This window comes from Dermacentor variabilis, chromosome 1 (assembly GCF_050947875.1).
Source record: "Dermacentor variabilis isolate Ectoservices chromosome 1, ASM5094787v1, whole genome shotgun sequence".
In the NCBI taxonomy this organism is placed as follows: Eukaryota; Metazoa; Arthropoda; class Arachnida; order Ixodida; family Ixodidae; genus Dermacentor; species Dermacentor variabilis.
This window is the reverse complement of record NC_134568.1, coordinates 4,392,646-4,418,617: the sequence shown is the minus strand read 5'-3', so window position 1 is coordinate 4,418,617 and position 25,972 is coordinate 4,392,646. Positions and strand designations below refer to the sequence as shown.

The following is a 25,972-nucleotide window of genomic DNA, read 5'->3' as shown; positions in this document are numbered from 1 at the left end:
CAACAGGTGTAGCAAAGCCTAACGCCTTTAAGCACAATGGAGCCAACATTGACATGCTCCAGAAGGGAAAATAAATAGGAGTGACTGACACGATCAAAAGCTTTAGCAAGGTCTACCTGGAGCATTGCAAGCTGCTCAGTGGAACCATAACAGTATTGAAGAAGGGTACGGGCGATATGTATGTTGGTTTGAATTGATCGGCCCCTGATTCCACATGTCTGATGGGAACCAATTAGAATTGACATCGCAAATTGCAATCTATTAGATAGAACTTTCGCAAAAATTTTGTAATCCACGTTTGACAATGTGATTGGTCGATAGCCTTCAACGGAACGCAGTTTCTCTTTATCTGAGCTTTTGGGAATTAAGACTGTGTGGGTTTTGCAAAAAGACTGCGGAAGGGCGTCAATCTCTAAACTTGAAATAAAAATATCCAATAATATGGGGCTGAAAATTGATTTGAAAGCTTTGTAAAATTCACATGAAAGTCCATCGGGGCCGGGTGTTTTCGACAAAGGCAGCTGATCAATAGCTAGCTCAATTTCTTGAATCGTAAGGTTACCACTGATGACTGCACAGTCATCATCCTGTAATGGTTTGACAAGAGATACAAAACTCCCTAAAACTTTTGCATCGTGATCGTCCGGAGGGGCACTAAACAACATAGTGTAGAAAGTTTCGAACTGAGAAATTATGTCATTAGTATTTGTTACAAGACTACCTTCGGAGTATATTTCCGGAATTACTTTGGAAATACCGTGACGTCGCTCGTCAAGTAAAGCTTGACGTGTTGGTTGCTCAGATTGCAGAGCACGCCTGTTTCGAGATCGAATTCGCGCACCTCTGTAACGTAGCGCGTCATACTTTTGTAACTCACATTTAATGTTTTCTATGTCAACAATGTAAGCACCTGGCATTTCGCATTCAATCTCATAAAGGCTACATAGGCTCTTAAGAAGCGTTTTTTCTTCATTCTTTCTATAGAATGATTTCACCGATCCAATTTCTATAGCCACTGCACGAACCTCTTGTTTAAAGAGTTCCCAAGCAGCAAATAATGGCAAGTCACTAGAAAGAGAATTGGCTAGAGCCATGCGCACGCGATTAATAAATTCCTGATCATTTAGGAGCTCAGAGTTAAGCTTCCAGAGTGCCCACTGAGGTCGGAAATTAGTTACAAATTTTTCACCAATGTTTGCGATAACCATACAATGATCAGAGAATGAAACGGGGATAGTAATGCAGGATAGTCCTCGAGAGAGGAGCGATGAAGAAACATAAATCCGATCAAGGCGGGCGTAGGAATGACCCTGAATTCTTGTATAAGAGCGAGCTCCCTGTCCCGACACTCCTATATCAACGAGCCCTGCATTTTCTATTATGTTAGACAAAACTTCACCACTCCTGTCCCGCTGAGTGTTAAAGCCGCTTCGATCGTTGGGATCACATACACAATTGAAATCTCCCATTAAAACAATGCAGCGATCACAGTCCAATAGACTAGACACAGTATCAAATAAAAGAGTTCGTTTTGCAGCGTCATTAAATGCATAGACGTTGACTATGCGCCATGGCACACCCTGCAACACAAAATCACAACATATATATCGACCTTCAGTGTCGACATAACTAAAAGCTGAATAAAGTAGGCTCTTTTTCAGAAACAGGAAACAGCCCGCGGATAAACCAAGAGCGTGTGAAACGCAAACATTATACTCAGACAGAAAAGGTCGCAAAGCCCTTTCTGTCTCGTCCTCACGCTCAATCTTCGTCTCCTGCACGGCGATGAAGTCGAGGCGCTTCCTAGACAGAAGCCGGCGAAGCTGCTCCTGTTTCTGCAAAGACCGAAGGCCTCATACGTTCAAGGTTGCGAATAGAAGTTGCTGGGACAGGGCCATGGTGACTACCAACTATTTGGACCTAATGATCTATGTGATCGTTCCTAGAGGGCAACGGTGAGGCTCCCTCCGAAACCCCACCTGGCCTTCTGGACCGTGATCGACGGCACTTTCCTGAGTGTTTCGATGTTTTGCGGCGACGTGCTTTTCTTGTGGTACTGGTCGTCTCGCTGTCTGTGCTTGATTCCGATCTGTTAGTCGCACGGCGCTTCGGAACTGAAGTATCCGCGTTACTTCGTCTGTCCTCTGCCGGCTCAGCGCACGTGTCGAGACGCTTGGGTGCATCAGGTGAGTCGTCTCCGGCTCCCTCATTCGCTTGCTGGGCAGCAGCTGGCTCCGTGGTAGCGGGTGCTCCTTTGGGTTGTATGGTATGGTATGGTATGGTATTCCTTATGCGATGGCGCACACCCACTGTGGGGGATTGGCCAAGATTTGGATGAGATTAGGCTATCTTTATTAAAAAACTGAAAATGGTAAAGCTAACTGGAGGAAATGAACAAAAATAAAATGTTTAAGAATTCAAGAAAATCTCTTTGTAGCAATTATAAAATCCTCCACGGTTGAGCAAATATCCCTGTGGCACTGTCCAAGAGAGGAGGCTCCTAGAGAAAGGATATTTATAATTGAAAAGCTCAAACCAAGCTGTGTAAATCTTGATTCTAGATTTTTTCTTAAAGAAGTGAAACGGCGGCAGAATATGAAAAAATGATCTATTGTTTCATCTTCTCCACAGACTGGGCACAGAGGGGAGGGCACCAGACCTGCCCTGTGACGATAGAAGTTTAATTTTGGTATTCGACAACGTAATAGGGTAAAGATGACTTCAGTTTTTCTGGTGTGAAAGGAATTTTTAGGCCAAGGGAATAGGAGGTGTCGATATTCTGAAAAATTTGCTACAGCTGGGTTCAAGAAGTCTTGAGTAATTGTATATCTCCTGAATCTAGTAGTCGTCAGGTAAGCTATTGTAGGAAGTAATGGTAATACAGGGCCACTGAGGGCCGCTCTCGCGAGACTGTCAGCCATTTCATTCATGACTAATCCTTTATGTCCAGGCACCCAAAGCAATCTAATTAAATTTATGTGGGCAGGCACTAGAAAATGAAATGTACGTAAAAGGTTAGTGACACCATTTGCTGTGAGCGAGGAACATAAGGATAAAGAATCTGTTATAATTACTACCGCCGATGTTGACAGATTTAGTTTGCGTAAGGCTAGGACTACAGCCAGAAATTCAGCCAAAAATACGGAATAAAAGTCCGGAATCCTGATTGCAAATGACCAGTTTAGAGAGGGAGAGAAAATGCCAATTCCAGATTTTTCTTCACACTGTGAGGCGTCTGTCGCAATGACCGTACTTATAGCTAAACTCAATAAATGATCCTGTAATAAGCCGTTTAATATATTATAAGGGAGTTGTTTTGCATTATTTGGGTAGATGTCATCAAATATAATTTCTAGGTTCTCTCGCACATCACAAATAGGCGGTACCTCCCAGAGACGTACATTTAAGGGATTTATCAATGTTTGTACGAAGACGACCTGTGGTGTATGAAAACGATGCCAGTGTACTCCGAAGAAAAGTGCAGGCTGAGAAATGAATATGTATGTTGCTTCGGTTGGTCATCTTTCTCTTCGCTACTTTCGTTTTTCACGGGCAGTTCTGCCATGTGCTGCAGTTTACCTCATGTGCTCGTGACTTTCGCGCAACACATCTGAAAAAAAAAGAAGAGACCACCGCCCCCGGGAGGGCTTGAACCTCCAACCTTTCGGTTAACAGCCGAACGCGCTAGCCGATTGCGCCACGGAGGCTTTTTTTTTTTCTTTATTGCCTGATTTTCAGTACATAACTATTTGCAAGAGGAAACAATAACCGTAACAAAAACCAAAATACAACATACATTTGCTGTTGGGCACGTATTCAACCAGTATCGTACTGGCTGAGTCTAATCAAAATTCGCGCAAATTAACCAACGGCTCTACTCTTGGGAGCCACTCGGGTGGTTCCTCTGTCGCCTTATGGAGAGCGACAAACCAGTGCATCTGTTCCCTGAAATACATTCGTGCAGGCCGCGCATCTTTATCAACATGGTATCCTGCCATTCTCGCGCGCCAAATACAGTGGAGGCCCAAGAGCATAATTAGGTCAAAAGGCACCCCGTCCTCGTTATCTATGCTTAAGTAACGAATGCCATACGCGTCTAGTGGAAATTCTTTCTTTATTGTCCTCTGCAATACATCCCAGAAGAACACGCCTCCCCAACAGTTTAAAAAAACATGATCTATTGTCTCTGGCCGCTTGCAAATTAAACAGTGTGTTCCCCACGGTAAATACACTCCCTTTGCCTCCAAAAACTTCTTAACTGGTAATGTTCCCGTGTGTAATTTAAAGAAGAAGGTCTTTGTTCCTGGCGGGACCTGCATTTTCTTTACTCTTTTTAAAACATCGCTGCTTGGGCCTCCACCGTACAAGGACCTGTACAGTGGAACTGGGAAAAGGACGTCGCACAAAGCACAATACAGTTTCTTTTTGTTCACAACGGAAAGGAAATCAGTCGAGAAGCGCACTGAAAGAAATCGAACACTCGATACAACTTCTTTGTAAAAACCTCGAATCCCTCCCGAAAACTCTGCGGTTGAAACCACATACTCTGGTATTTGTCTACTCAGCCTTATTTGACATACCGTGCGCAAGAAAGGGTCGGTTGAGTCCCTAAAGAACAAGAACCGGTTTACCAGCTGCCGCACAAAGAGGTGGCCCAATCCCAGCCCCCCGTCTTTTACCCGCCGGAACAAGTTGGTCCGGCTACAGCGCTCCCATCCCGACGCCCAGACAAAGACGGCAAGAATCCTGTGTAGCTTCTGAACGTTGGACCGTGAACAGTGCAATACCTGCATTACGTACCAAAGCTTGCTGATAAAGAAAAGGTTACAAACGGTGGCTCTGGCAAAAATAGAAAGGTTAGTGCCTTTCCACTTCTCAGCTCTCTCCCGTGTGTCTTTGACCTGCCCCTTCCAGCTTTCGGTTAACAGCCGAACGCGCTAGCCGATTGCGCCACGGAGGCTAGCCATGTGTGGCAGTTTACCTCATGTGCTCGTGACTTTCGCGCAACGCATCTGAAAAAAAAAAAGAAGAGACCACCGCCCCCGGGAGGGCTTGAACCTCCAACCTTTCGGTTAACAGCCGAACGCGCTAGCCGATTGCGCCACGGAGGCTTTTTTTTTTCTTTCTTTCATGGTATTTATTATAGTTGCATTCAACCATTCAACCAGACGTTCACCAGTTCTGCATAGTCAGAGAATGGAGGGCACAATGAAAGTCACACACAGAAAAGGTAGCGTTCATACTGTGAGTAGAAACGTTCGTGTCACTTTAGAAGGGTGGCAAGGATAAGCACCTCAACAAAATAGGGTACCAGTCCGGTTGTACACCGAGTCCATCATAAACCTGCTTTAGGTGTAGTGTCATTTGGATGAAATTTGCCCTTGTAGGTACAACCGTTTCGGCGTTGCGGTCCATCATTCGCGTTTTCCACAAACTGTGCATTCCCATTACAAAAAACATATCGAAAGGCGCACTATTATCACAGGTTGGTAGCAAGTATCGCACAGTATGAGCGTTAATCTCAAAGTCTTTCTTTAAAGTCCGTTGGAGGACATCCCAAAATAGGATGGCGTCGGTGCAGCTAATAAAACAATGTTCAATTGTCTCTGGCACATCACAAAGGCGACAGTTAACAGAAGAGACAAAGATACCCTTTTTTTGTAGCCATGTTTTAACCGGTATGGTTTCACTATGAACTTTATAAAAGAATGTTTTGCAGCAAGGGGATTAATACATTTTGCGAACTCGCTTTAGCACATCGTGGCCTGGCAATTTAATGTATATTGATCGGTAAAGTGGAGGCGGAAATAGCATGGATAGTAAGTCATTGTACAACGTTTTTCGCGACACAGAATACAAGTATTCAGTGGAAAACCGAACTGTCAGGAAACGAACCGCCAAGTAAACTTCTTGCATGAACCCCCACAAGCATAAGCGCGAAGAAAAACTTGAAGAAACAACTAAATCAGGTAACACATTAACAAGTGTGACTTGCATGTATGAACGAATTGCAGGATGGGAAGTATCGCGAAAATAGAAGAAACGAGACACTATTTGCCGCACATAAAGATGTACTAAGCCCAGCCCACCTTCACTAACAGGCCTAAAGATATTATCGCGCCTCATGGGCTCAAAAGTTGAAGACCATACGAAGGTTTCAAAGATACGGTGAAAGCGTTGGATGTATAGCCTAGCACAATGGATAACTTGCAATACATAGAAAATTTTTTGCTGCCAAGAACTTATTGCAGGCTTCGGCTTTCCCAAAAATAGAAAGTCGTTGTGGAACGAATGTCTGGGCGTAACTTTGCAGTACCGAAACCCGTTCTTTCCAATAGTGTGCGCTTAATTTATATGCGTCTAGCGGCACGCCAAGATACTTTGGCGGGACATCAGTCCACTTAACGCCTGCAAACTGTTCTGGTGTATAGCACCATGAGCCAAACCATAAGCCTAAACTTTTTGAGGAGTTCATTCGCGCTCCTGATACGCTGCCAAATTCTTCTATTTTCGATACTACTTTTTCAACACTGGACTTATCCGTGCAGAAGAACGCTAGATCGTCTGCATAAGCTAAGACTTTAACTTCATTACCCAGTATATTGAAGCCATGGATGTTACTCGACTGAATTACGCTTAAGCATAGCGGTTCCAGGTAAAGGGCGAATAGTAGTGGGGACATCGGGCAGCCTTGTTTTACTGATGAGCAAATAGAAATGGGTTCGGAGAGTTGGCCATTAATAACTAAACGAGTAGTACAACAGGTGTAGCAAAGCCTAACGCCTTTAAGCACAATGGAGCCAACATTGACATGCTCCAGAAGGGAAAATAAATAGGAGTGACTGACACGATCAAAAGCTTTAGCAAGGTCTACCTGGAGCATTGCAAGCTGCTCAGTGGAACCATAACAGTATTGAAGAAGGGTACGGGCGATATGTATGTTGGTTTGAATTGATCGGCCCCTGATTCCACATGTCTGATGGGAACCAATTAGAATTGACATCGCAAATTGCAATCTATTAGATAGAACTTTCGCAAAAATTTTGTAATCCACGTTTGACAATGTGATTGGTCGATAGCCTTCAACGGAACGCAGTTTCTCTTTATCTGAACTTTTGGGAATTAAAACTGTGTGGGTTTTGCAAAAAGACTGCGGAAGGGCGTCAATCTCTAAACTTGAAATAAAAATATCCAATAATATGGGGCTGAAAATTGATTTGAAAGCTTTGTAAAATTCACATGAAAGTCCATCGGGGCCGGGTGTTTTCGACAAAGGCAGCTGATCAATAGCTAGCTCAATTTCTTGAATCGTAAGGTTACCACTGATGACTGCACAGTCATCATCCTGTAATGGTTTGACAAGAGATACAAAACTCCCTAAAACTTTTGCATCGTGATCGTCCGGAGGGGCACTAAACAACATAGTGTAGAAAGTTTCGAACTGAGAAATTATGTCATTAGTATTTGTTACAAGACTACCTTCGGAGTATATTTCCGGAATTACTTTGGAAATACCGTGACGTCGCTCGTCAAGTAAAGCTTGACGTGTTGGTTGCTCAGATTGCAGAGCACGCCTGTTTCGAGATCGAATTCGCGCACCTCTGTAACGTAGAGCGTCATACTTTTGTAACTCACATTTAATGTTTTCTATGTCAACAATGTAAGTGCCTGGCATTTCGCATTCAATCTCATAAAGGCTACATAGGCTCTTAAGAAGCGTTTTTTCTTCATTCTTTCTATAGAATGATTTCCCCGATCCAATTTCTATAGCCACTGCACGAACCTCTTGTTTAAAGAGTTCCCAAGCAGCAAATAATGGCAAGTCACTAGAAAGAGAATTGGCTAGAGCCATGCGCACGCGATTAATAAATTCCTGATCATTTAGGAGCTCAGAGTTAAGCTTCCAGAGTGCCCACTGTGGTCGGAAATTAGTTACAAAGTTTTCACCAATGTTTGCGATAACCATACAATGATCAGAGAATGAAACGGGGATAGTAATGCAGGATAGTCCTCGAGAGAGGAGCGATGAAGAAACATAAATCCGATCAAGGCGGGCGTAGGAATGACCTTGAATTCTTGTATAAGAGCGAGCTCCCTGTCCCGACACTCCTATATCAACGAGCCCTGCATTTTCTATTATGTTAGACAAAACTTCACCACTCCTGTCCCGCTGAGTGTTAATGCCGCTTCGATCGTTGGGATCACATACACAATTGAAATCTCCCATTAAAACAATGCAGCGATCACAGTCCAATAGGCTAGACACAGTATCAAATAAAAGAGTTCGTTTTGCAGCGTTATTAAATGCATAGACGTTGACTATGCGCCATGGCACACCCTGCAACACAAAATCACAACATATATATCGACCTTCAGTGTCGACATGATAACTAAAAGCTGAATAAAGTAGGCTCTTTTTCAGAAACAGGAAACAGCCCGCGGATAAACCAAGAGCGTGTGAAACGCAAACATTATACTCAGACAGAAAAGGTCGCAAAGCCCTTTCTGTCTCGTCATCACGCTCAATCTTCGTCTCCTGCACGGCGACGAAGTCGAGGCGCTTCCGAGACAAAAGCCGGCGAAGCTGCGCCTGTTTCTGCAAAGACCGAAGGCCTCGTACGTTCAAGGTTGCGAATAGAAGTTGCTGGGACAGGGCCATGGTGACTACCAACTATTTGGACCTAATGATCTATGTGATCGGTCCTAGAGGGCAACGGTGAGGCTCCCTCCGAAACCCCACCTGGCCTTCTGGACCGTGATCGACGGCACTTTCCTGAGTGTTTCGATGTTTTGCGGCGACGTGCTTTTCTTGTGGTACTGGTCGTCTCGCTGTCTGTGCTTGATTCCGATCTGTTAGTCGCACGGCGCTTCGGAACTGAAGTATCCGCGTTACTTCGTCTGTCCTCTGCCGGCTCAGCGCACGTGTCGAGACGCTTGGGTGCATCAGGTGAGTCGTCTCCGGCTCCCTCATTCGCTTGCTGGGCAGCAGCTGGCTCCGTGGTAGCGGGTGCTCCTTTGGGTTGTTGCTTCGGTTGGTCATCTTTCTCTTCGCTACTTTCGTTTTTCACGGGCAGTTCTGCCATGTGCTGCAGTTTACCTCATGTGCTCGTGACTTTCGCTCCCCGTTCGCTTCGGCTTCTGTCACTTGGCCAGGTTTTGGGTGATATTAGGCTTTACTAATCTTATTTCTTGAGCTCTCACTAATTCTAACGCCACCTTCTTCCTAGGCGGATGTCTAAAAACTCCCCAGGCAGGGGTTTGTCCCCATGGGCGGCCTCTATTCCAACGGATGAATTACCTCTAGATTTGTTCATCCGCGGTGGTGTGAACAACATCCCGGTGGCTCTGGTTCCTTCAAATGGAGGCTTTATACGTCTAACCAATCCCCAGGCGATCCAGAAATCCCTGCAAGCTGCTACCTCTTCATACCAGACCATCACGGAAGTGAGGCAGTTCGGCCGCGGAGGTATCGTGTGTCGATCGCCAGACCAGTCCTGTGTCGCGGATTTGCTAAAGTGCTCGTCATTCGCGTCATTACCGGTGAGTGCCTTCATCCCTGCTCACCTCGCCTGCACTAAGGGAATAGTCAGAGGTGTCGATGCTGATCTTTCTCCCGCTGAAACACTTGAGAGATTGTCTGGGACTGGAGTAATTGCTGTTTACCGATGCACTCGAGTGGTAGACAATAAGCGGGTCCCAACAGAATCAGTGATTGCGACTTTTGCTGGAACTTCCTGCCCGTCAGAGCTAAAGGTGTGGCCCCTTGTGTTCAGAGTTGAACCCCTGGCATCGCGTCCGATTCAATGCCGCAATTGCTGGCGATACGGCCATAGTATGGCAGGGTGTAAATCAAGACAGCGTTGTTGCGCATGTGGGGGAGAACACGCTCAAAGTGATTGTAATGCCCAAGAAGAGCGATGCTGTCTCTGTGATGGAAATCATCCAGCCAATTATTTAAACTGTTCTGTTAGGGCTCAAGAGTTACAGGTGATTGAAATAATTGATCGTCGACGCTGCTCTAGGATGGAGGCCATAAACATTGTGAAAGAAAGGGCATCTGGCTATGCGGGGACAATAGGTAGACAAAATCTTACCACGGACCGATCACTTACTGCAACTATAGAGGCCGCTGTGGAAAAGGCAGTTACAAAAGCTATGGAAAGGTTGGCAATGAGCCTTGGTGAATGTATCTCCCAAGCCGTTTCTAGTCATTTATCTCATTTGATGCAAACTACCTGCCCAGCTCCTGTACCAACGCAAACAATTGATCCTGAGCACCAAACTAACCATGAAAGATCATACACCAATCCTTGCAATAATGATATTGGACTTTCAAATCCCTCTTCTGCGGGCCCTACAACTTGTAATCTGATTAATACAGATTTGGAGATGACAGAGGTAGAACAAAATGCTCGAGCATATAAAAGAACCATGTCGTCTATTAGTGAAGACTCCTCCCCCGGCCCTCACTCAAAGGCGAAGAAAAGTCAGTCCAGTGTTGTTCTAAAGGATAACATTCTGCAGAAGGCAGTTTCGACTGCGGCACTTTCCAAAAAATAGGATCACTAAAAGTGCTTCAGTGGAACTGCCGCTCTTTATATTCTGCATCAGTAGATTTAACTTGTTTAACTTCTCAACTAAATCCTGATTTAATTATGTTACAAGAAACGTGGCTAAAACCTGAGAAATCTTTTCAACTGAAATTCTACAGGTCATTTCGATTAGACCGTCCTACAAGAGGTGGCGGATTACTTACACTTATCTCATCTAAAATTTGCCATAAGGCTAAAATTTCATTTCAAGTTTCTACTCCAGAGTGTGAAATCCTAGCTATAAAATTGGTTCTCCCGGGATGTTCTCCTTTTACCGTAGTCAATGCATATTTTCCATCTGGCGTACAGGACACTAGCACACTGGATAGTGTTCTTAACTCTTGTGGACGTGACATTGTGATCTCAGGTGATTTCAATTCTCACCATATCTCATGGGGTTTAAGAACAGATTTGTGCGGCACCCGATTGTGGAACTGGTCGTTGGACAATCGCCTCACGTGTGTAAACTCTGGATCTATTACGTTTGTTAGAGGCCGATCTTACTCTTCACTAGATCTTACATTCTCTGGCCCGAGTCTCTCCGTAACTTCTTGGTCGACTATTGATTGTTCGACAAGCAGTGATCACCTTCCGATAGTATTTGACGTTGCACGTCCGGTAACATTTATAGGTGTTCAGGTTCGAACCTTCATAAATTACAACATTTTTAAAAAATGCTTACGAAATGTTCTTTCATCTCTGTCTGATGCGCCTACAGAACAAAAAACCACGATTATCTGTTCCGCTTTGGAAAGTTCTCAAAAAAAGGCTCAATTTGAGATTGGATTGAATAAAAGAAATTCTTACAGTCCTTGGTGGAATGAAGAATGCACTCGAGACTACAGAAAGAGAAAAGCTGCTTGGAAAAAATTATTGCATAACCAGAGTCCCCAAAATTGGAGTGACTATAAATTTTTTCGAGCTGTCTTTAAACATACAGTTTCTAAAGCCAAAGATGAATTCGACTGTAAGCATTTTGATTTCTTATCTAACAATAAAAATAAGCGTGCATTGTTCCGTTTTCTCCGCGGTAGAAAAATTCTTCCGCGTCAAATTAATATTGACTCTATAATCTTAAGTAGCGATGAAATGAAACAATCACTAGAAGAAATCGCGAAGGGATTAGAAATTAGATTTTCTTCTGTCTTGCCAAGTGGTTCTCGCTTACGAAGGGCATCAGATGATTTTACAGAAATCTCCATGTTAGAATTGGCTGAAATCGTGGCGCGACTTCCAGATTCAGCTCCCGGTGTGGATGGGGTAACATCTACTATGCTCAGAATTTTATTTAAGGAAGCTCCCGATGACCTTTTAGCTATTGTAAATCACTCAATTTGCTTCTCATGGATTCCGTCTGCGTGGAAAATTGCTAAAATCATCCCTATTCTTAAAAATCATGGGGAAGGATATAAAATAGATAACATTAGGCCAATTGCGCTAACTTCAAATTTGGTTAAATTAATTGAAAGAATTCTATATGCCCGCATGCTTAAATTTATACAGAACAAGGACTTGCTTAGCCCCTGCCAAATTGGATTCCGACCATCGTGTTCAATTTGGCATGCTCACGTCGACCTAGAAAGTAGAATAAAATTAGCACGGCGACAGAGGAAAATATGTGCCCTTGTGACATTAGACATTTCCAAAGCCTACGACAGTGTAGAACACTTAATTTTATTAGATATATTGCGAAATATAGAGATTCCAAATTATTTTTCAAACTGGATTGGTGAATTTTTAAATGGAAGAACATTTTACTGCAGTCTGAGAGGCGTTTCCTCGAGTATATATAATCAATCACGAGGTGTTCCTCAAGGAGCTGTCACTTCACCATTACTATTTAATATTCTGATGTGTTCCATTCCTCTTCATCAAGATGTACAAACATACGTATACGCGGATGACATTGCTTTCTTCGCATCAGACAGTGATATTCACTCTCTATATTATCGACTGCAAAACTACCTCAACGCCATAGAAACCTGGTTAAACAAAATTCGCCTTTCACTTAACGTTAGAAAATCCTCGATATTGGTTTTCCCTCTTAACAATCCCGTTAATATATCGATATCCTATCGCCTCGAGACTATACCTCAAGTGGAGTCGGTGAAATACTTAGGTGTAGTATATGACGGTTCCCTCAACTGGCTCGGCCATATTGACCATATCGTTAAAAAAGGAGTACGAGCAGTTGGTATGCTACGTAAGCTGTGCAATAGTCGGTCCGGAATGCGGAGAGATCCACTTTTAATGATATACAAGATGTATGTGCGGCCCATTTTAGAATTTGGATGTGTTTTATTTTCTGGTGCCCCAGCTTATAAATTACGTCCCCTTGTTCTACTTGAGCGGGAAGCCATACGACTGTGTTGCGGATTACCGAAATATGTTGCCAATAACATATTACACCAAGAAGTCAGGTTGCCTTCAATATTGTGTAGATTTCGGTTACTGACGGTGCAAACAGTCTTGAAATTGTATGAATCCCCTATTAGAAGATTGAAATACATATTCATTTCTCAGCCTGCACTTTTCTTCGGAGTACACTGGCATCGTTTTCATACACCACAGGTCGTCTTCGTACAAACATTGATAAATCCCTTAAATGTACGTCTCTGGGAGGTACCGCCTATTTGTGATGTGCGAGAGAACCTAGAAATTATATTTGATGACATCTACCCAAATAATGCAAAACATCTCCCTTATAATATATTAAACGGCTTATTACAGGATCATTTATTGAGTTTAGCTATAAGTACGGTCATTGCGACAGACGCCTCACAGTGTGAAGAAAAATCTGGAATTGGCATTTTCTCTCCCTCTCTAAACTGGTCATTTGCAATCAGGATTCCGGACTTTTATTCCGTATTTTTGGCTGAATTTCTGGCTGTAGTCCTAGCCTTACGCAAACTAAATCTGTCAACATCGGCGGTAGTAATTATAACAGATTCTTTATCCTTATGTTCCTCGCTCACAGCGAATGGTGTCACTAACCTTTTACGTACATTTCATTTTCTAGTGCCTGCCCACATAAATTTAATTAGATTGCTTTGGGTGCCTGGACATAAAGGATTAGTCATGAATGAAATGGCTGACAGTCTCGCGAGAGCGGCCCTCAGTGGCCCTGTATTACCATTACTTCCTACAATAGCTTACCTGACGACTACTAGATTCAGGAGATATACAATTACTCAAGACTTCTTGAACCCAGCTGTAGCAAATTTTTCAGAATATCGACACCTGCTATTCCCTTGGCCTAAAAATTCCTTTCACACCAGAAAAACTGAAGTCATCTTTACCCTATTACGTTGTCGAATACCAAAATTAAACTTCTATCGTCACAGGGCAGGTCTGGTGCCCTCCCCTCTGTGCCCAGTCTGTGGAGAAGATGAAACAATAGATCATTTTTTCATATTCTGCCGCCGTTTCACTTCTTTAAGAAAAAATCTAGAATCAAGATTTACACAGCTTGGTTTGAGCTTTTCAATTATAAATATCCTTTCTCTAGGAGCCTCCTCTCTTGGACAGTGCCACAGGGATATTTGCTCAACCGTGGAGGATTTTATAATTGCTACAAAGAGATTTTCTTGAATTCTTAAACATTTTATTTTTGTTCATTTCCTCCAGTTAGCTTTACCATTTTCAGTTTTTTTTTTTAATAAAGATAGCCTAATTTCATCCAAATCTTGGCCAATCCCCCACAGTGGGTGTGCGCCATCGCATAAGGAATACCATACCATACCATACCCGGGAGGGCTTGAACCTCCAACCGTTCGGTTAACAGCCGAACGCGCTAGCCGATTGCGCCACGGAGGCTAGCCATGTGCGGCAGTTTACCTCATGTGCTCGTGATTTTCGCGCAACGCATCTGAAAAAAGAAGCGACCACCGCCCCCGGAAGGGCTTGAACCTCCAACCTTTCGGTTAACAGCCGAACGCGCTAGCCGATTGCGCCACGGAGGCTTTTTTTTTCCTTTATTTCCTCGTTACAGAAATGCCATGCGAATACATTGTGAAAAGAGAATCAGCTTAGCTTATGCTGACTCTCTAAAATTAAAATCGCTTGAATTTAGCCAACTCATTGAACAGCGGCAACCAATCGGGCGGTTCTTTCTGGGCTTTGTACACTTCACGCATGTAGACGACACTTTCAATAAAGTTTTCTCGCACAGAATGGGCATTCACATCAGCATGACATACCGACATTCTTGTGGACCATATACTATGGAGGCTCAGCAGCATAATAAGGTCATATGGAATATCGTTATTGCCTGTGTCTAAGTATCTGATACCACGTGGGGTTATTGGTAATGCTTTCTTTAATGTTCGTTGTAAGATGTCCCAATGAAAAAAGCGATCCCAACAGTCAATGAAGACGTGATCGACAGTCTCTCGTTTTTTACACAATATACAATCGGTGGTCCACGGCACATATATTCCCTTGTCGGCCAGCCAAGTCTTTACAGGTAAGGTATTTGTGTGGAGTTTGAAGAAGAATGATTTTACCGATGGTTTCACAGGCATTCTTTTGACCCTTTTGAGGACATCATCGCCTGAACCTCCATAGTATGCTAACCTATACATTGGAACTGGCATTAATGAGTCTATCATATCATGGTACAATTTCTTTCTTTTGACGGAACTTAAATATTCTAGCGAGAATCGAACACTAAGCATACGGAAAGATAACACTACTTCCTGAAGGAAACCTTTCACTGGAGGGGATTCAACATTGGAACACGAAACAATGAAGTCAGGTAACAGATTACCTAATCGCACTTGTGTCATGGTGCGCAAAAATGGATCACTGTGGTTCCGCAAGAACATAAACCGCGATACAATCTGGCGCACAAATAGGTGTGACAGTCCAAGACCACCGCTGCGAACTGATCTGAACAGATTAGAGCGGCTGCAGCGTTCCCAAGTTGAGTTCCAAATGAACACAGCGAACACTCGATGCAGTTTCTGTACATTCACTCGCGACATGAATAGCGCTTGTAGTATGTACCATATTTTTGCAACCAGAAAAATGTTGCACACAGTGGAGCGCGCGAACATTGAGAGATTGCGCCCTTGCCATGCCAGCGCTTTTTCCTTCGCCGTCTGTGTTTCCTGTTCCCAGAACTGCTTACTGTCTTTGTAATGTTCAAGCGGTACGCCAAGATATTTCACAGGCATGGTCACCCACTGTATGTTTGCGAAACTGCGTGGTTTGCTTTGCCACGCGCCATGCCAAAACCCGATGCACTTATCCCAGTTGATGGCACTACCTGTTTTTTCACAATAAGTTTTCGCCAGAGTTACCACTTCGCTGACACTGTCATAGTTATCGCAAAACACTGCTAGATCGTCTGCGTAGGAAAGCACTTTCACCTCACTTTGCTGTAATTTGATACCTCTTATTTTCTCGTTCTCTTTAATGGCTAAGCAAAAAGGCTCGAGGTATATTGCGAAAAGCAATGACGAAATTGGGCACCCCTGTTTCAGAGATGAGCAGACATTGACACTTCTCGTGAGACTCTTGTTAATAATCAGCCGTGTGCTGCAGTCTGTGTACACCATTTTTAAGCCATCTATAATCACTGATCCTATGTTCGTGTATTCTAAAATCTCGAAGAGAATATCATGAGCCACACGGTCAAATGCCTTCTCCAGGTCTAGCTGCAACATTGCAACTTTACCCTCGAAAGCATCGACGCATTCTAGAATGCTCCTGGCGACGTGTACATTGGTAGTTATTGTGCGCCCTTTAATCCCACACGTTTGGTGGGTGCCAACTAAAAGTTTTATTACGCTCTGTAACCTTTTCGCCAGTACTTTCATAAAAATTTTATAGTCAGTGTTCGCAAGGCTAATGGGGTGGTACGATGCAACAGACAAGCGCTTTACAGGATCGTCAGATTTTGGTATGAGGACCATCTGAGCTGTTCGGAATGACGCGGGTATTCGGTTGTTTTTGTAGGACTGCACTAAAAATTTCTTCATAATTAGTGCTATTTCTGCTTTAAATGTTTTGTAGAAAGCTGCGCTTAATCCGTCCGGCCCAGGTGCCTTTCCTGAGCCTAGTTCTTCTATAGCAGCTTCAACTTCACGCACAGTTATAGTCGCTTCGAGGCCTTTTTTAACGTTTTCTTCCAATTGTGGCATAAAGTGTAGGAAGTGGCTTATGAAGCCACCCAGATCAGTTTTTCTTTCGCCAAACAAGTCTCCATAGTGTTCAACAAAGGCGCGTTCAATGGTCCTGCGGTCACTCGTTACTTCCTCATTGTAGCTTATCTGTTTTATATCACTGCGGCGAGCGTAAGCTTTCTCGTCACTTAGCGCACGTTTATTAGGTATTGCCCCTTGCCACAATCTTTCTGCACGGGATCTTATCATGGCACCACGGTACTTCTCTGTGTCGATGATTTCTAACTGGCTTTTAACTTTCTTGATTTCCTTCATGACTTGGCCAGGTTCTGTGCTTTCTACATTAAGTAGAAAGTCGAGTTTACTCCTCAGGGCTTTTTCTTTCCGTTTTTCTTCTTGTTTCAGTTTAGTTGCCCTTTCTATAGCACACATCTTCAATTCATTTTTAAAATCTTCCCACATGGTGACTACATATTTCTCTTCAGCTACAATCAATCGTCCAAGTTTTTCTTTAATGTCATTTACGAAACAGTCATCGTTGAGTAGCTTATCGTTAAATTTCCACAAATCCCACGAGAAGTTTGTTTTTCGTTCTTTTGTTCCTATTGTGAAGGCAACCAAACTGTGGCCACTAAAAGAGACTTGCTTGTTCTCGTACGTTTTGCATAACGGCACCAGTTCCAATGACACATAAGCTCTATCTAGCCGAGCATGGCTAAGTCCTTGAAAATGAGTAAAACGCAGAACACTGTGATCGTACAACACATAGCCGACGTCTTCCAGGTTGTATTCACTGACAAGATTGTTCAATAGCAGTGCACTACGATCATTCAGCGGCAGTTTTTTAACGCGATCCTCCGGAAAACAAACGCAGTTGAAATCGCCAAGTAAAACCAAAAGCTTGTCGGTCTTTAAATAATCATCAACTCGTTCAAAAAAAGACTGTCTCTCGCCCTCTCTATTAGGGGCGTAAATACAGATAACTCGCCAAAAAACTTCATTCAAGGTAAAATCGACAACAACCAGGCGTCCCGTTTCGCACACTGTGACTGCTTCTACACTTATATTTAGGCTATTGCGCAAAAAAATAGCGCAGCCCCCCGATGTGCCGGCCGCATGACAGACGCACACATTGTAACGGGGAACGAATTGTTGCACCATGCGATCCGCTTGCTCTTGACTCGCTATCTTGGTTTCCTGAACTGCGATTATGTCGAGATCGTTCTCCAGAAAGATACGACTCAATTGATATTGCCGCCGCCTCGTGCTTAGTCCTCGGACATTTAGCGTGGCAATACGAATCGCGGTGTTAATTGCGGCCTCCATTATGAGCAAGAACAATCGGGTCGCATAGCGCTTACCTTGAGCGACCCATGCACTATGCATAAAGTGGTGTCCTCCATTCTGCAGTACATGGCTCCGCCAGTCAAGCTGGCGGTATCACACGTAGTGGCCATGTCTAGGTTGCACTACCCGAAACGAAGCCGCTACGGGGGCGGCCCCGTCTCGGGTCTCCTCTCGACCTGGACGTTGGGCCTCGGCTTGAAAGGCGTACGTCGCAGCTGAGCCGCCTTTGTAGGTGGTCCGCTGCATGTCGTTGCTCCAGAGGTCCCGGTTACGCCGATCGTTTCCTCGTGTGCCCGCTTCGTAGGCATGCTAGTGGCTGCTGACATGTCGACGTCAGTCGTAGCAGACGCCTCCGCACACGTAGTGGCAGGCGACGACATCGAGGGGACTTCACTCTGTTCAGGAGCGAAACTCTGATTTTCAGGCGCCCCGTTTTCAGTCTCTTTCGGAGTATCAGCCTCGTCGTTGGTTTTCTTGTCTGGGCACAAGTTTTTGGGGTGGAGAGTCTGCTTCTGTGTGACCGCGTTGCCAACCTTGTCGCTCTTAACCGGAGAAATATCTTCAACTTCAGCCTCATCCATGAGGTGTTCAGATACCTCTTCTTCTCTTCTCGCTGGTCCTGCGACGACGGCGTATGTCTTGACGCACTGAGATCGTTCATGGCCGAAGCGGCGGCAGACCTCGCAGCGTGGAACTCGACAGTCCCGGCGAATATGACCGGTTGTATGGCACCGCAGGCAAAGAGGGGCGCGGCCCGGAATGACGGCAAGGACGAGCTCCCCTGCTATGCGTAGCTGGTGCGGAATATCGTCGACTGTAGTACCTGCCTTAAGCTGCAGGGTCACCGACCGCGTCGTTGAGCCCTTGTCCAAAATCCCTTGAACACGCCACCGTTCTTTCGCCGCGTCCGTAACCGTTCCGTATGGGGCAAGAGCTTGTCTGATGTCTTCATCTGACACGTTTGGCAGCATCCAGTGTAACTTCAAGCGCACGCCTTGATTGGTGGGGTCAACGACAATACAGCGGCGTTCTTTGACAATGATGCTTCGGATAGCAAGCAGTTTCTTTGTGGCTTCAGTCGTCTTCATCATGACCGCCCACACGTGATTCATCTGATACGCTCCCAAAGCAACTACTTCGGGGAGCAGTTCCAGACGAACCAGAGCGTCACGGAAATCCTCAACCTTGTACGGTCTTCCACGGACGTCCGCGTGTAAAAAAACAGTATTAAGGACGATTCGGCCGGTAGGCAAGTGCGGCAAAATCACCTGATAATCCTCGTCTTCAAAAACAGCATTCCTGTTACCGCGGCCGTTCGCGGCCGCCGACGCCACTCCGTCGGAGCACATGATAACACGTCCGTTCACTGCGGCAGTTTATCTCATGTGCTCGTGACTTTCGCGCAACACATCTGAAAAAAAAAAAAGAAGAGACCACCGCCCCCGTGAGGGCTTGAACCTCCAACCTTCCGGTTAACAGCCGAACGCGCTAACCGATTGCTCCACGGAGGCTAGCCATGTGCGGCAGTTTACCTCATGTGCTCGTGATTTTCGCGCAACGCATCTAAAAAAAAAAAGAAGAGACCACCGCCCCCGGGAGGGCTTGAACCTCCAACCTTTCGGTTAACAGCCGAACGCGCTAGCCGATTGCGCCACGGAGGCTAGCCATGTGCTGCAGTTTACCTCATGTGCTCGTGACTTTCGCGCAACACATCTGAAAAAAAAAAGAAGAGACCACCGCCCCCGGGAGGGCTTGAACCTCCAACCTTTCGGTTAACAGCCGAACGCGCTAGCCGATTGCGCCACGGAGGCTAGCCATGTGCGGCAGTTTACCTCATGTGCTCGTGATTTTCGCGCAACGCATCTGATAAAAAAAGCAAGAGACCACCGCCCCCGGGAGGGCTTGAATCTCCAACCATTCGGTTAACAGCCGAACGCGCTAGCCGATTGCGCCACGGAGGCTAGCCATGTGCTGCAGTTTACCTCATGTGCTCGTGACTTTCACGCAACGCATCTGAAAAAAAAAACAAGCGACCACCGCCCCCAGGAGGGCTTGAACCTCCAACCTTTCGGTTAACAGCCGATTGCGCCACGGAGGCTAGCCATGTGCTGCAGTTTACCTCATGTGCTCGTGACTTTCACGCAACGCATCTGAAATAACAAGATACCACCGCCCCTGGGAGGGCTTGAACCTCCAACCTTCATTCTGCTTCCGGCTCCCGAGCTGAACGGATCGCGGGATCATGGGCTGCAATGGAGCGGCATATGCGGCTGTTAGCCGCGGCAACAGGCTTTCGACAGAAGAAGATAAAGATTACCAGATAATTTTGCCTCGCCTACCTACAGGACGTATTGTTTTGAACACAGTTTTTTTGCACGGCGACGCTCGTGTTCGCCCGTTTCGTGTAGAAGATTTTCGAGACGCGCTTCAAGCTGTTGGTATGCTCTCTGGCGTCGTCGCCCTTGGAGCATACCAAATCAACCATGTATGGGCGGTGACGATGAAGACAGCCGAGGCTGCCGAAAAGGTGGCGGCCCTGAAGGAGCTGCAGGTGAAGGGGCGTCGCTGCCTGGTCATCGACCCCAAGGAACAACAGGTGAAGCTTCGTATCCACTGGCTTCTGCATGGGGTGGACGACGAAGACGTCAAGACCGCGCTGGCCTCCTTCGGCAAGGTGACGGAAGTGACCCGGGAGCGCTGGCGAGTGGATGGCGTTTCCGACAAGGGCTCGACGACCCGAGCAGTGCTGCTGCAGCTGAAGGCAGGAATGAAAGTCGACGACCTGCCCCACCAGATCCGCGTCGCCGGCGAGCTTGCGCTGGTGGTAGCCCCAGGACGTCCCATGCAGTGCCTGCGCTGCCGGGGCTCTGGCCACGTTCGTCGTGAATGCAAGGTTCCCCGTTGCTCGCGGTGCAGGCGTTTTGGACACAACGACGCGGACTGTGTGCGTTCATACGCAGTAGCCGCGGGTTCGGCGGAGAGCGAGCCGTCGACGTTAGACCATGTAATGGACGTGACCGAGGCGGAGGAAGCGGCCACGGGAGCTGGAAACGGCAAAGTGGCGGCAGAAACCGGCGTGACGACCAAGCAAGCCGAAGGAGGAAGGAATATCCCTCCCCCCAAAGAACCAGCAGCTACAGTCGAGAGCGTGAAGACGGCCCCGCATGAAAATGAGAGCCACCAGCCAGCTACGGATGCAACGCAGGCAGAGGCGGACGACAATGCGACCCCTGCTAGCGCCCGCGTCGAATCCGTCTCGGCACCGGTCAAGAGATCCCTGCAGCACGAGGAGAAAGTCGACGGAAAGGCTGGCGGTGACTCCGAGGCACCACCCGCTAAGACGCTACCTGGAAGGCGCTCCACCCTCAAGCCTAAGCCGAACCTGGAGACTGACCGTAGGCTTACCCCGAAGCCGACCAAAGAGGAACCCGGGCGACGGCCGCCGGATGGCCACGGAGGCGTCTAGCGGTCAGCTAGACGTTAAGGTGAGCACCATGCTCCGGGCCTTCTCCCCTCCGGTTTTCACCAATAATGGCTACCAACCCGTCGCTTAGCCTCGGCACGCTAAACGTTCGAGGTCTGGCCGCCAAAAGGAAACAGAGTCAGGTTTACAGACTACTAGTGGACCACGACCTCGACGTTTTAGCCGTGCAAGAAACCAAGGTAGACGGCGAGGAGGAGACCGGGAGCATGGTGCAAAGGTTCACGTATAACTACTATACGGTAGTGAGCCACGCCTTAGGGACTTCGGCAGGGTGTGTGCTGTTCGTGAGGAAGCTCCCTGGTCTTGTTATAGATGGTTACTTCTCCTGTACTTCTGGTCGACTTGTCTTTTGTGACTTCAGCTATTGTAATGTCCAATGGCGCGTGTTTTGCATTTATGCGCCTAATACTGTGCAAGAGAGGGCAAATTTCTTTTTGAGTTTAAAGCATCATTTACATGTGCAAAAAATGATAGCCTGTGTAGGCGACTTCAACTGCGTATTGAAAGCTGAGGATAGGTCTACGCGTCGCGTGGTTTGTGACAAAAGTAGTGATATCCTGGCGCAGATCACACACGAATTCGAATTAGAAGATATCGCAGAATGTTTTCGCGGTCACGGAGACGTAAGCTACACTCACTTTCAGGGCACAAGTCACGCACGCTTAGACCGTATCTATCTTTCATATGATTTAGTTGAAAAATGCCAGTGCTACACAGTTACGGCCATATCATATTCTGACCACTGCCTGGTAAAATGCACGGTGGGCAGGAAGAAAGAACGAAACAAGTTCGTCTGGGAACTGTGGAAATTGAATGCAGAGCTGTTACGGGATGAAACTTTTAACGAAAATGTAGTGGCTGCTCTGAATTCTTTTGGAACAGACAGTTCTACGAAATTTGGTGAGGAATGGGAGTTGCTGAAGCAAAGCATTAAATTGAAGGCAATCGAAAGAAGTAGCGTACTGCGATATGAACAAAAGGCCAGAGAAAAGGATTTAACAACATTGCTAGAAAAATTTGCGAAGCTTGAATGCATGCAACCTGGCGCCTATCAACAAGATATGCGCGCCGTTAAGAAGAAGCTCGAGGTATTCGACGAAGATCGCTTCCGAGGTGCGCTAGTGCGCGCCAGAGCAGAAAGGCTATCATGCGGGGAAACGCCAACGAAAAGAGCACTGGGGTTAGAAAAAAAGCACTCGAGACGTAAGCAGATTGAGGCTATCGAATATGAAGGGGTGGTATTAACGGATAACAATAATATAGGGCGTGCTTTCTTTGAGCATTACAAAGAACTTTTTACATTCAGGCCTGTCAACATGCACGATTTCAAGAAATTATTTTTGCAACGAATCCCACAGCTGTCGAGTGAGGTTAAAGAAACCTTAGAACGACCATTAACAGAACATGAAGTGATGAAAGCCATCGAAGACCTGAATCCTGGGAAGTCGCCAGGTCCAGACGGTCTTTGTGCCGCATGGTACAAATCGTTCAAAAGCCACCTAGCTCCTATCTTAACAGCAGTTTTCAATGAAGCATATGAACTGAAAATACTTCCACCATCCTTTGGCCAGTCCCATACAGTACTAATACCGAAAACAGAAGAGACCGAAAAGCTCAAGCAACTTTCCTCCTACAGACCCATAGCGCTTACTAACTGTGACTACAAAATATTGATGAAGGTGTTGGCACGACGTGTCCAGTCAGTTATTCAGGAAGTAGTCGGCCCACACCAGACGTGTGGTATTCGTGGAAGAACCATTTTCACTAACATCCATAAAATGAAGTGTGTGCTGGAGTGTTGTGACGCCATGTGCGATGCAGTAGCCATCCTCCAGCTAGACTTGGAGAAGGCGTTTGATTGTGTTTCTCACGACATATTGCTTACCATCCTTGAACACGTTAATTTTGGCCACATAATCACTGAAGGGGTGACCATGGCGTACCGGAGCTGCTATACCAGACTTATAATTAATCAGATGTTGGGGGCCCCCATTAACGTGAAGCGCTCCGTTCGCCAGGGTTGTCCACTCAGTCCACTCCTGTTTTGTGTCTACATAGAAACGCTATGTCTGGCCATCATTGAAGATGAATGTATTAAGGGGTTTAGTCTTCAATCAGCAGAAGTGAAGCTACTGGCATACGCTGACGATGTGGCTGTGTGCTGTAAGGACAAACAAAGTGTATTGAATACTGTTAATATCGTCAAAAAGTTTGGTAACGTCACTAACAGCTACGTTAACTGGCAGAAATGTTTGGGGTTTTGGCATGGAAGATGGGCGTCTACACCAGACCACTTTTCGAACGTAAACTGGGTGACGACGCCAGTTAAGTACCTTGGAGCACCCCTTGATGCCTACAAGGACAGTAGCGAGTACTGGAAGGAGCGGACAAAACAACTAAAAGAAAAAGCCGACCGATGGAACGCCTGTTACTTGTCAATATTCGCGAGAGCTACAGCGTGCAACATGTTTCTCGTGACAAAGATCTGGTACGTAATGCAGGTACTACAGTGCTCTCGTATTAATGTGCAGAAACTGCACCGCGTGTTCGCTGTATTCGTGTGGGCATCAAGCTGGGAGCGATGTAGCCGAGATAATCTCTTCCGGCGCGTGAAGGATGGTGGTCTGGGGTTGGCGCACCTCTTCTTGCGTCAACTGGTGAATAGATTCTCCTTCTTTCGAGATACAAACGACCCATTTCTGCGCACGGTGATCCAAATGAGGCTGTCAAGATCACTTCCCGAATTCGTTGTAGGTACGGAAATAATGCCAGGACCAGTCCGTGGTTTCTTTCGGGAAATAGTTCAGAGTGTTTCCTTTTTGCGTGTTCGTTTTTCAAGTACATATTTGTGGAGTGTAAAACGGAAAAAGTTATATCGTGATTTATGTGACAGTGTTTTGCTGGTACCTATGTACAGAGCCCCGTACAGTGGAGGCCCAGGCCTAGATGTATTGAAAAGGGTGAAGAAGATGCCAGTTCAACCAGCCACTAAATCGTTCTTTTTTAAATTACACACTGGTACTGTACCTGTTAAAATCTTCCTTGAACAACGTGGGTTCTACATGCCATGGGGAACCCACTGCCTTATATGTAAAAAAACAGAAAGCATAGATCACGTCTTCATCCACTGTTGGGAAGGGGTCTTTTTCTGGGACGTGCTACAAAGGACTCTAAAAAAGGAGCTACCTATAGATCCCCACGGAATCAGGTTTCTGCCAGTATATGACGACGAAGGTTTCCCGTACGACCTGATCATGCTTACGGGCCTCCACAGTTTATGGCGCGCAAGAATGGCGGGTTACCATTGTGACACGGATGCCCGACCGGCGCGTCTGTACTTTTGTGAATCCATGCAACGGTATGTGGAAGTGATCAAGATGCAACAGCCTGTTCCTGAGTGGCTGTCGAGGGTTGAACCCCTTACAGCACTAAAGGAATTTTAATCCGACAACGTCGTGCCACAGTAGCGGACGGCAGCGAATGTAAATATTACTGTTCCTTGTTCCGTTTGTGTATTCAACCCTTTTTGCTTCTTTGGTCTTTGTTTATATCATTTAGGAATTGTGTTGTGTTATGTCGAGGACTGGCAATAAAGAAAAAAAAAAGTGTATATAGTGCTTAAAAAAAAAAAAAAAAAAACCTCCAACCTTTCGGTTAACAGCCGAACGCGCTAGCCGATTGGGCCACGGAGGCTTTTTTTTTCTTTATTACCTTGATTTCAACACCACTCAAACGCGTACAAAGTAGGTCATTTGGTGCAGAAAAATAATATTACATCACTTCGAGAGACTGTACACATTTAAAAGGCACTCAAAGAGGATATCACAGACGCCAAAGTGTCAAGCTCTTCAAACCACTCTGGCGGTTCAATCATGTGCTTGAGGGCATCACGTGTGTACCTAAGACTTTCACTTAGGTGTTCCCTCGCAGACCTTTCATCTACGCGGGCATTCCTGTTATCCATGCGCGTTTTCCACACGCTGCTCATACAAAAAAACATTACGAAGTCAGCCGGCACTCCCCCTGTGTCTGCACACGGTAAGAACCGAATACCGAAAGGACTTAACGGCAGTTCTTTATTCAGAGTTCGTTTTAGAACATCCCACAAGAAAACTGAGTCATGACAATCCAAAAAGATGTGCTCAATAGTTTCAGGTTTCTTACATATGATGCAGTTAACAGACCATGGAACAAAGAAGCCCTTGCTTTGCAGTCATGGCTTCACAAGGAGAGTGCCCGAATGCAATTGAAAAAAGAAGGTTTTCGCTGAAGATCTAACCGGCATTTTTCCAACGCGTTTCAGCACATTGCGTTCAGGTCCTAATTTATACATCATACGGTAAACAGGATGCGGCAAGAAAACATCAACCAGATCACTATAATGTTTCTTACGCGTCACTGAAGTCAAAAATTCATTCGAA

The 25,972-nt window shown here is 45.7% G+C and overlaps 2 protein-coding genes and 8 non-coding genes across 10 annotated transcripts in view; 1 reads left to right on the top strand and 9 right to left on the bottom strand.

The window, feature by feature from the left end:
• LOC142575171 (lysyl oxidase homolog 3-like) overlaps positions 1-25,972 on the top strand; it is a 208,047-nt gene that overhangs the window by 140,400 nt on the left and 41,675 nt on the right. The window lies entirely within an intron of this gene.
• TRNAN-GUU (transfer RNA asparagine (anticodon GUU)) lies at positions 3,634-3,707 on the bottom strand. The gene has a single exon. It is a non-coding gene; the product is annotated as a tRNA-Asn (tRNA).
• On the bottom strand, positions 5,038-5,111 carry TRNAN-GUU (transfer RNA asparagine (anticodon GUU)). The gene has a single exon. It is a non-coding gene; the product is annotated as a tRNA-Asn (tRNA).
• On the bottom strand, positions 14,335-14,408 carry TRNAN-GUU (transfer RNA asparagine (anticodon GUU)). Its single transcript has one exon. It is a non-coding gene; the product is annotated as a tRNA-Asn (tRNA).
• TRNAN-GUU (transfer RNA asparagine (anticodon GUU)) lies at positions 14,481-14,554 on the bottom strand. Its single transcript has one exon. It is a non-coding gene; the product is annotated as a tRNA-Asn (tRNA).
• On the bottom strand, positions 17,825-19,267 carry LOC142569859 (uncharacterized). The gene has a single exon (XM_075678631.1). The coding sequence runs from the start codon at positions 19,177-19,179 to the stop codon at positions 18,208-18,210; it is 972 nt and encodes a 323-aa protein (XP_075534746.1). The 5' UTR covers positions 19,180-19,267; the 3' UTR covers positions 17,825-18,207.
• On the bottom strand, positions 19,505-19,578 carry TRNAN-GUU (transfer RNA asparagine (anticodon GUU)). Its single transcript has one exon. It is a non-coding gene; the product is annotated as a tRNA-Asn (tRNA).
• On the bottom strand, positions 19,655-19,728 carry TRNAN-GUU (transfer RNA asparagine (anticodon GUU)). The gene has a single exon. It is a non-coding gene; the product is annotated as a tRNA-Asn (tRNA).
• On the bottom strand, positions 19,805-19,878 carry TRNAN-GUU (transfer RNA asparagine (anticodon GUU)). The gene has a single exon. It is a non-coding gene; the product is annotated as a tRNA-Asn (tRNA).
• TRNAN-GUU (transfer RNA asparagine (anticodon GUU)) lies at positions 19,955-20,028 on the bottom strand. Its single transcript has one exon. It is a non-coding gene; the product is annotated as a tRNA-Asn (tRNA).

Bases quoted from the DNA above. Each gene is read 5' to 3' on its own strand.
- LOC142569859 (XM_075678631.1), bottom strand. From the start codon at position 19,179: ATGAATCACGTGTGGGCGGTCATGATGAAGACGACTGAAGCCACAAAG.